At 49.9% G+C, this 10968-nt stretch overlaps 1 protein-coding gene across 2 annotated transcripts in view; it reads left to right on the forward strand.

Moving 5' to 3' along the window:
- The window catches only part of Plekhm2 (pleckstrin homology and RUN domain containing M2), a 43213-nt gene that overhangs the window by 19653 nt on the left and 12592 nt on the right, over positions 1-10968 (forward strand). The window contains exons 2-7 of one of the 2 annotated variants that reach the window (XM_005352894.3): positions 4495-4601; positions 4773-4882; positions 5350-5449; positions 5965-6052; positions 8583-8769; positions 10295-10354. In XM_005352894.3, the coding sequence (XP_005352951.1) occupies positions 4495-4601; positions 4773-4882; positions 5350-5449; positions 5965-6052; positions 8583-8769; positions 10295-10354 (652 nt within the window). The remainder of the gene's footprint in view (positions 1-4494; positions 4602-4772; positions 4883-5349; positions 5450-5964; positions 6053-8582; positions 8770-10294; positions 10355-10968) is intronic. The other variant, XM_005352893.2, reaches the window with a different exon arrangement.

Here is a 10968-nt window from a genome sequence, read left to right on the forward strand (position 1 = left end):
AGTCTTGAAAAAAAGATTTTTTTTAAATCTTGAGAAATAATTGCAGAAGATACTCACTATCAATATCTGCCCTTTTTCCCATGCACATACATAGATGTACGCACACACAGATATGCACACACAGATGTGTACCCACCCTTTCTTCCTAAGTTGACTTTTGTCAACATAACGTATCACTCCAACATAGATGAAACTAAAACACGTGCACACAAATTATTTTTTTAATAAAAAAGAATGCCTGAAGAGTAGGAACCACTGCTAATAGAATAGTTACTGAGGGCGGAAGTGTGTGCTTAGCCAGGTCTACACCATTTGTGAGGGAGAATCCGGCTTCATTGTTATTGGTCATCCCAGCTAATGTTTTCTTGCCAGGTGCTGCTCACCAGCTGTGCTGAGCCTCTCGGGGGCGCTCTTTCTTACCTGATCCCCTAAGCCAGCAGCAGCCAGCAGGACAGCCTGCCCTGCCGTGACGACCAGGGCAGAGCTGCTTGCTCTGGTGACTGCTGAGCACTTGAAATCTGGCTGGTGCTACTAGAGTGGGCATTCTGTTGTTTTTAAGTTAGCTTCGATTCTGTTTTGCTTTTTAAAATGTGCGTTATGTCTGGTTCTGGGGACTGAGCTCAGGCTGTGTACACTAAGTAAGTGCAACCACATCGCACCCCCTGACTTAATTTAACCCTTGCAACCACACAAGGCTAGCAGGCACTGTAGTGGACAGCTCACCTCTAAAAGTCCCTTTAATTCATTTTAAGGGGGGGGAGGGATGAGTAGGAAAAGCCGAGTAACTTTCTGAGGGTGTGCTGCTGTGCACGGTGCCAGGCTGAACACTCACTTCCCGCCTCAGTCCTCTGCGCCATCGCGGTTTGTGTTCCTCTAGTTTACTTTTTCCTTTATTTTGCAGGTGTGTGTTGGGGTGCACATGTTGTGGCATGTGTCTAGAGTTTAGAGGACAATTTATGAGAGTCGGTTCTCTCTGCCTACCGTGTGGGCTCCAAGGATTGAGATCAGGTCCTCAGGCTTGGACGCTGAGCTCCCTCACTGGCCGTGATGTCCTTTTTTTTTTTTTTTTTTTTTTTTTTTTTCGAGACAGGGGTTCTCCGCCCTTTTGGGAGCCTCTCCTGGCACTAGCTCTTGTAGACCAGGCTGGCCTCGAACTCACAGAGATCCGCCTGCCTCTGCCTCCCAAGTGCTGGGATTAAAGGCATGCGCCACCACCGCCCGGCTTTTTTTTTTAAATGGTTTCGTGGTTGCAGAGTGCTCTCTGAGTCATGATGTTATGTGTAGATTTGCGACTCACCTTGATACGCGCAAGACATACCTGAAGACAGCTGTCAGAGGGTATAAGGGTGGAGCCTGTATTCTTCCATGTAAACAATCTCTGGGTTCAGCGTAATTCTATTATAAATTCAAGAGTGGAGTGGGGGCTGCTGGAAAGAGAGATGGCTCAGCAGTTAAGAGCATTGGCTGCTCTTCCAGAGGACCAGAGTTCAATTCCCAGCACCCACACAACAGCTCACAAAAATCTGTACAATTGACATATATGCAGGCAAAACACCCATACACATAAATTTTTTTTCAGTTTTTTGAGACAGGATTTCTCTGTGTAGCCCTGGCTGTAGATCATTTTGTAGATCAGGCTTGGCCTTAAACTCCAAGATCCCCTACCTCTCCCTTCCCTCCCAAGTACTGGGATTAAAGGCATGTACCACCACTGCCCAGCATAAAATAATAAAAAAAAAAATTCAAAATGGAATGGTGGTGAGCTTTGATTTGTTAAAGGAAGGCTTGGGGTCAGCAAAGTAGTTGAGCATGTAAAAAGGTGCTTGCCACCAAACCTGACGACCTGAGTTCAGTCCCCAGATCGGATCTGTGGGGTGAGAGGAGAGATCCAGCCCTCCACGTGTGACTGTGACATGTACATACATACCCCCAATAACTAGATGAAATGTTAAGGGGGGCCGGAGTAACAATTTTGGAAAAGAAAAGCTGGGTGGGGGCCAGGAGGACTTCTGCCCATATCCAAGTGCTGAGTAAAGAGGAAATAATCCCAGCACTCGGGAGGCAGAGACAGGTGGATCTCTGTGAGTTCGAGACCAGTCTGGTCTACAGAGCTAGTTCCAGGACAGGCTCCAAAGCCACAGAGAAACCCTGACTCGAAAAACCAAAAAAAAAGAAAAAAAGAAAAGAAATAATTACATTACCCTGGGGGCTGATATGGGAACTGACAACAGACAACAGACCAACAACGCAGAAGAGTCCAAAGGGCACCTTGATTCATGGATAAGGTGGCAAGAGGCTGGGCTGTGAAAAAACGGGTCACCCTTCCAGAACTAACACAGGTGACCCTAGCTTCATGCTCAAAAGAGTAAACACAGAAGACGAAGGGCAGGAGTGGGGTGGTCAGAGACAGGGCTTTCCAGAAGATGTGTCTTGCTGAGTGCGGACCCAAATGTCATCCCCTCTAAGCATATAACAGGTGGATCTCTGAGTTTGAGGCCAGCCTGGTCTACAAAGCAAGTTCCAGGACAGTCGGGGCTACACTTTAAGACCCTGTCAATAACAATAACAACAACAACAACAACAACAACAACAACAATAATAATAATAATAATATTCTTTTTAAAGACAAGCAGACCAGGTGTGGTGCTACACATCTGGAATCCCAGCCCTTGGGAGGCTGAAGCAGGAGGACCATGGATTTGAGGCCAGGTCAGGGAGGGTCACTGATGGGACAGTGTGATGCTACACTGAAGTGTGCAAGAGTGCCTTCAGGGACTGGGGCGATGGCTAAGGGGGCAAGAGCCCTGGCTGCTCCTGCAGAGGACCTCGGTTCAATGCCCAGCACCCACGTGGCCACTTAGAGCCATCTGTAATTTCAGTTCCAGGGGATCCGATGCCCTCTTCTGGCCATGTTGGGCAGTAGACATGCATGCGGTGCACAGATATACACATAAATAACACACTCATATACGTAAAATAAATAATACAATTTTTTTGATTTTTTAAGACAGGGTTTCTCTGGAGCTTTGGAGCCTGTCCTGGAACTTGCTCTGTAGACCAGGCTGGCCTCGAACTCACAGAAATCTGCTTGTCTCTACCTCACAAGTGCTGGGATTAAAGGTGTGTGCCACCACCACCCAGCAAATAGCACAAAATTTTAAATAACCAATTGGGAACCATTTAAAACAAAAGCCCCAGCCAGGCGTTGGTGGCGCACTCCTTTAATCCCAGCACTTGGGATTAAAGAGGCAGGTGGATCTCTGTGAGTTCGAGGCCAGCCTGGGCTACAAGAGCTAGTTCCAGAATAGGCTCCAAAGCTACAGAGAAACCCTATCTCAAAAAAAATAAAAATAAAAATTAATAAAAATAAAAAACAAAAGCCCCAAACGCCTCCAGCCATTGCCAGCAGGCCGCTGTGCTGCATTGTGGATGTAGTCCGTTTGGCTGCTCCAGAAGGCTCTCCTCCCTCTGCTCCTGCCTGCATGACAAGTGAGCTGACCCTTTGGGATTGAACTCTGTCCCTGGTCAGCCAGGCGGCTGGGCTTGCTCTGGTCGCAGAGAAGAGACTATTCTTGTTGTGGGGGCTGAATGGTTGGCCTCCCTCCCAGAGCACATGCTCCCTGGTGTGGCTGACCCATCTCGGCTGCTGCTGTCATCTCTCTCACTGCTTCCAGAGAACACTTGAGAATCCAGTTGTCCCTGGAGCTTAAACCTCACCCCGGGGCTCGGGGATCTGCGTCTTTTTCTTGCCTTTGCCATCTGGGCCACTGGAAAGGCGACAGGAATGGAGGGTTCTGATCTGGTTGCATAGAACTCAGCCACCTGCGTCACCCTGGTGAGCCGGGGGTTCTTCAGGGAACCTCATCTGCGATCTCAAACTTCCCCCGTCCATCTGTCCCTCTCTCTGCCCCCCCCCTTCCCCCTCTTCTTTTTCTGTTCCTGTCTCCAGCCCTGGGAACAGTGTCTTTCTTGGCATAGGACTTGACATGAACCTGGCACACACCTAGATCTGGCCAGGTTCCTCAGCAAATGCAATGCCCATGTCAGCCTCTGGCAGGAAGGTCATTAGAGCAGGTGATCTGATCTACCAGACCTCAGTGTTTGCAGAGGACAGCTCCAAGCATGCCTACACAGTAAATGCATGAATTTTTTAAAAGGGGCTGATTGGGAATCTTTCAAATGACTTCCGGCCTTACCAACAGGGTGTGTGTGTGTGTGTGCGCGCCTGTGTATGCTTGACTTATATAGACACCATTGTATTTGGTGCCCAGGCAGCAAGTGCCACCTATGGCCCTGCCCCAAAGCTTGGTACCACCCAACACTTGTGCAGGCTGCACCGGCTGTCTATGCAGAGCCCCTCCCAAGAGCCTTTGCCCTCTACCTCCTAGGCAAGGTCAGTGCTCAGCAGGCCAGTTGGAAGCCAGCTCTGCTGGCCATCCCAGGGCACCCTATGCCTTGAACTTCCCTCAGCAGCATTATTTCTCTTCCTTCTAGCTGCAGAGCTACTTTGCAGCATGTGAGGACGAGACCCCTGCTATCCGGAACCACGACAAGGTCCTGCAACGCCTGTGTGAGCACCTGGACCACGCCCTGCTGTACGGGTGAGTGCAGGCTGCTCTTGGGGCTGATGGAGCCAGGTTTGGGGACCCAGGTGCCCTCCTGAGAAGCATTCCCATCCTTGTCTGCCTCTGACCTGGGGTGGGGATGGAAGGAAAGCGGCTGGTGGCCTGAGGTGGTTCTACCTAGGCCCAGCTGCTGTCCTGGCCCTACAGATTGCAAGACCTCTCCTCCGGCTACTGGGTGCTCGTGGTCCATTTCACCCGCAGAGAGGCCATCAAGCAGATCGAGGTGTTACAGCATGTGTCCACCAACCTGGGGCGCAGTGAGTAGAACCAGGGGCCAGCTGTGCTCTCCCTGTGGGGAGCTTGTGGCTCAGGTCCAGCCCAGGTCAGCCTGAGGCAGCCGTCTGCTTTGTAGTGTCCAGTGGTGGTGGGGGTGGCGGTGGTGGGTCAAATGCCAGCGCCTTCCACAAAGCCTCACTTTTTCCCTGTGCATGTGACAGGGTGTGGGTGTGTCGCTGATGAAGTGAAGGGGAACATGATCCACAAGAAAACTGGATTCCTTTGGAGTCCCAGGCCAAGCACATGAGAGAAGTGTGTTAGGCCGCAGGCTAGGGGCAATGTCCTTGAATAGCTCAAAAAAGCACCGACCACCAAATACCATCTTGCCTTCTGCACTCTGGCTGACCACAAGCTTGGGCCTGGCCTACAGGCTGTGGGCTGCCTAGTTCTTCACAGGCATTTGTTTGGTAGATGAAAAGCAGCTGAGTTCCTCCTACCTTCTCCATAGGCCGCGCCTGGCTCTACCTGGCTCTCAATGAGAATTCCCTGGAGAGCTACCTGCGGCTGTTCCAGGAGAACCTGGGTCTGCTACAGAAGTACTATGTCAGGTGAGTGTTTGGAACACTCTCCCTAACTCTCTACCTAACACCGCCTGTCACACAGAGACAGAGGCCTAGCTTAATATCACACACCAAGGGCCTGACAGTGATGCCAGAGAGCCTTGGAGTCTTGCTGGCAGTCTGGTGGCTTCCTCCAGCAGAGCTCAGAGTTTTCCCCCAGAGTCCCAGCTGGGCTCTATAAACAGTCTGGTGTCTGCCCTAGCCTCAGGCTGACCAAATGCCCAGTGTTTGCCTTCCCTTTTTGCTGGGGACACTCCAGGGACAGAGTGTTCATAGCAGCCACTGATCTGCAGGCCCATCTCTGGAGATGCTAGTATGCTTCACAGCCAGTAAGAGACCAGGCGACACTGGAGGAGGAGGAGGGCCTGGCGGAGCGAGCTGGGTGCCCTCCAGGGGTGGGCTGTCATGCATCCAATTTCAACACTGTAGGCTTTCTGGGGATGTTGAACCAGGCTGGTGACCAGACTCAGAAATCCTCAGGTTGTTTTTTCTATGTCTGGCAGGAATGCCCTGGTCTGCAGTCACGATCACCTGACTCTTTTCCTGACCTTGGTGTCTGGGCTGGAGTTTATTCGGTTCGACCTGGATCTGGTGAGACACCTGGGATCTTGGCCGGGGGAGGACTTCATTTTCTAGTCTGGAGCTTGTTGGGTGTGGCTGAACTCCTGTTTCTTCAGATAAAGGGCACCTTTGGGGTCCATGGGCTTGGCTGAAACGCTGTTCTCTCTCGTGGCTTGCTCACAGCCCTGCTTCAGCGTCTTCAGGCCTCTCTGCACAATGCGGAAACACCACCTTGCCTCAAGTGTTTTAGCTCAGAAGGGCTCTCCCCTTTATGTTTAAGACTTGAGTGTCTAAGAGGTCCAAGACAAATTCCTGCAACCCTGACAAGTGTCCTTGGCTCTGCTTCCCCGCAGGAGCTCTCAACCCCACTCCAAATCACATCCATATACTGGATAGACCTTCCCATGATCACGGAGCTCACTTTCTAAGACTACCCCCATCCCTAAAGTCACAGATGGTACCAAACTCTGTATGCGCTGTGGTTTTTCCTCTGTAATAGTTTAATTTGTAAATTAGACACAGGGACTGGAGGGATGGCCTGGTGGTTAAGAGCATGTAGTACTCTGGTAGAGAACCTGAGTTTAGTTACCAACACCTTTGTATGACAGGCAGCTCACAACCACCTGTAACCTCAGTGCCAGGGGAATCTGATGCCCTCTTCTGGCCCCTGAGGGTATTGCACTTATAAGTGCACATTATCTGACACAGACACATATCAACACTTAACTATAAAACCTTCAATTGGGTAGTGGTGATGCAGCCGGCAGAGGCAGACAAATCTCTGAGTTCAAGGCCAACCTGGTCTGCAGAGCAAGTTCCAGGACAGCCAGAGCTACACAGAAAAACCCGCTCTGGAACAAGCAAACAAACAAAAAAGCAAAATTAAACTAAAAAGCTAGTCTCTGTAAGAGATAACAACGATAGTGACAAAGCAGGATAATATAACATATAAGAGTTTTGTTTTAGATTTTTAAAAAAACTTATGATTTGTATAGGAGAGTCAGGAGGATCCAGAGTTCAAAGTCACCCTTAGCTGTGTAGCAACATCAAGCCCAGCCCAAGATTCATGAAACCCTATTGGAAATACAACGACAAAAACCGGGCCAGCTGGGTTGTGGTAGCACATGCCTTTAATTCCAACTCTCAGGAGGCAGAGGCAGGCGGATCTCTGTGAAGTCGAGGCCACCCTGGTCTACAGAGTGAATTCCAGGACAAAACAGAAACAAGAAAAGAAAGGGGGACAGCGATTTAGCTCAGCAGGTGAAAACACTTTACACACAAACCTGTCCACCCAAGTTCAACACCCAGATCCTACATAAAAGTGGAAGGAGAGAAGCAACTCTTCAAAATTGCCCTCTGACCTCCACACAAATCCTGTGGCGTGTATATATTCCCCCCAACCACCACCACACACACATCACGCACACAAAATAATAAAAGATAAATGATAAATAATTTTTTATTGAGACATGATCTCACTAAGTACTCCTGGCTGGGCTGGACTCACAGAGATCCACCTGCCTCTGCCTCCCATGTCCTGGGATTAAAGGCACATACCACATGCCTAGCTCCAAAAACTTTTGAAAACCTATCAGTTTTTATTTCTGAAAGTTCTCATTTAATATTTCCAGACTACAGTAGCAAATCATAGACAGCAAAGCCACAAGCCAGAGGAAGTGCCTGTACAAGGATAGTGACCCCAAAGAGGCCAGAGCCTCTCAGAGGCATGGCAAGATTAGTTTAACTGCCCCATCTGGTCACACCCTTTCCCTGCTCCAGCCCTAACAGATGGAGGTGGGACTCAGCAGTGGTAGAAATGAGAGAGAGAGATTCTAATGCTGAGAGCCATCAAGGGAATGTTAGCTGCTCCGACTAGATTTCTGCGACTTTTTCCCTCCTTTTTTGCAGCACTGTTGATGGAACCCAGCCAGGTGTGCATTCCTGTGCACTGCTGACATCCTATCCATCCAAGGCTTCCAAACTCTTTCCTTACTCCATGGGGCAGTTACTTCCCAATTAACTCCTAAACACCTTGATTTCCTTCAGAAAAGAGAGCATGGGGTGTGTTGGGGGGGTATGTATGTCTGTCTGTCTGTCTGTGGTGTCTGTGTGAGGGTGTGTATCTGTGTCTATGTGTGTGTATGTTGTGTGTGTATCTATGGGATATGTGTGCGTGGTTTGTATATGTTTGTGTTTGTGGGATGGTGTGTGTATGTGGTATGTCTGTATCTGTTTGGTATGAATCTATGTGTGCAGTGTTGTGTAGTATGTGTGTGTATCTGTGGAGTGGGGTGGGTGTGGTATATGTGTGTGTGTCTGTCTCTGTGTTGTGTGTGTGTTATGTATGTGGTGTGTGTGTCTGTCTGTCTGTGTTGTGTGTGAATGGTATTTATGTGGTGTGTGTGTGTGTGTGTGTGTGTGTGTGTGTGTGTGTGTGTGTGTGTGTGAGATCCCCATCTTCCATCCTGTCCTGATTCTGGTGACTACTTGCTAAGCCTTGTTTGCTGGCTGCCCCGAGGTTCCTATCTGATGCCCCTCTCTTCCTCTTCTGTCTCCCCAGGATGCCCCTTACTTAGATCTGGCCCCCTACATGCCTGACTACTATAAACCTCAGTACCTGCTGGACTTCGAAGACCGCCTTCCCAGCTCTGTCCATGGCTCAGACAGCCTGTCCCTCAACTCCTTCAACTCTGTCACCTCCACCAACCTGGAATGGGATGACAGTGCCATTGCCCCATCTAGTGAGGGTAAGTGGCCCCAGGGCGAAAGGAACTAGGCCTGTGCCCTGGAGTGGCCTCTGGAGCCTCCTAAGACCAGCTGGGTGACAATGTTTCTGGTGTTTGGAATTCACAGAGCTGGTCATTTCCGAGATCTTCATTTCTGTGGTAACTTAAAAAAAAAAAAAAAAAAAAGCAAATATCAGGCCTTCTGTACCTTCCTAACCATTCCAGAAGTTTCTAGCCTCATGCCCAGGGACAGTCTTCTGAACAAGGAGGGATCACAGCAATGCACCCACGAAACTTGCCTGAGTCAGGGCTGAGCATCAGCTGCCTGGGGAAAGTTGTCCTGTGGCAGGTTCTACACAAAGTTTGTGCAAGCCCAGGAGAGACAGGCAGGAGGTCTGAGGGGACATGAACCCTCATGGTTTCTTGGGCAGGTCTTCTAGTACCCCTCCATGGGTCAGACAAACTATAGGTGGGTCCTTTCAACTCTGATCAGTTACTAGATAACCCTGGCTTCCTCAGATCTTAGGTGTTGGCGTTCATAAACCTGGCCATTACTCCCACTTCAGTGAGATCTAGGTTGCCTTGATCTGATCTCATTCACTCAGGCTCACCTCCTGGGAGGTGGCTCCAAGAACTCACTTGGCCCCCCTGGTCGCCTCCCTTGAGATCTGACCTTCCTCATTCTTTGTTTCTGTTTGTACCATGGGTCACGTGTCCCACTTTCAGACTTGCTTCAGCAAGATTTGCATTGCAGGAGTTAGCAGTGTAGCTGAGTGGGTAGAGAGCTGGTCTAGCATGTATGCAGCCATGGGCTCGAACCCCAGCACTGTATAAACCCAAGCTTGTGGCTGGTGAGATGGCCTGGTGGCTCAAAAACACTTGCCACACCACACACACACCCGACAGCCTGACTGATCCTGGGAACCCACCAGGCCACACTCACTGTGACACCTGCAAACCCGTGCTTACACATCACACACACACACACACACACACACACACACCCCTCAGGCATGATGGGGCACACCTGTAATCCCAGCACTTAGGGAGTAGTCAGGAGGATCAGAAGTTCTGGGTCATTCTCTACTATGTAGCAAGTTCAAGACCAGCCTGTGCTACATGAAAATGTGTTTCAAAAAACCAATAATAGTAAAAAGATTTGGACTGCTTATTTGCTTATGGAATAACTGAAGATGCCACTCAGTCTCCGTGAGTGGGCCTCATGGGGTCAGAGGGATGGACAGGCCTTGAGGAAGCAGCCAGGCCATCTGTGGATGGAGGCTATACCGTCAAACTCTAGCCAGAGGGCGGGACTTCAACCTCAGGGCCACAGAGGGAAGAAAGGCAAGGCGACTCAGGTTCTTGTGTGCCAGAACAGACTCTGGGTTGGGAAGGAGTGGCCCTCAGGACAGCCGAGGTCACAGTCAGCTTTTAGAGAAGGCGTACCCAATTCTTCCCCCTCTCTTCTCCCGTGTCTCCCGTCTGCTGCCCCGACCTCCTTTCACTGCCCGTTTCTAATCTTGAGTTTTGTCCCTCGTTTTTATAGATTATGATTTTGGAGATGTGTTTCCAGCAGTGCCGTCTGTACCCAGCACAGACTGGGAAGGTGGGACAGAGTCCTCTGTGACCCTCTTTTCCTGTTTTGCAACGTTTCCACGCCGAGCTTGCTGCATGTTTCAGAATCAGCTCCTTATTACTTTTAACAATGCCCATGGTCATAACGATGCCACCGCTGGTGTTGGAGTAGGTGGAATTCTGCAGTAGGGGAACTTGGCCCGTAGGAACCTCGGGAGTCACTAAGTGACTGTTGCCCAAACATCAAGCCACCCTCCTGATTCCAGGGCCAGTCGTCATACTAATGGTGTAGATGATGACCTGGCTCACTGGAGCACAAACCTGTTCCATAAAAGTGATGCTTTGAGATACAGGTATTGTAAGCTCCCATCCACCACACGAGCATCGAGGAGAAAGATGAAGGCTCAGTCCTTTCAGGCTGTCCCTAGTGGACTGAGATCCAAGTGAGGAAACTGCCCAGGCGTCGCTAAAGATCTCCACAGGGAGTCAGCAAAATGGTTTGGCAAGCAAAGGCACTTGCCACCAATCATGACCACTCGAATTCTTTCCCGGGAAGCCTCATGGTGGGAGGAGAGAACTAATATCCCCAAGATGGCCTCTGACCTCTGTGTACATACACACACACAGCATCCTCTGACCTCTGTG

The sequence above is a fragment of the Microtus ochrogaster genome, chromosome 10, assembly GCF_000317375.1.
Source record: "Microtus ochrogaster isolate Prairie Vole_2 chromosome 10, MicOch1.0, whole genome shotgun sequence".
In the NCBI taxonomy this organism is placed as follows: domain Eukaryota; kingdom Metazoa; phylum Chordata; class Mammalia; order Rodentia; family Cricetidae; genus Microtus; species Microtus ochrogaster.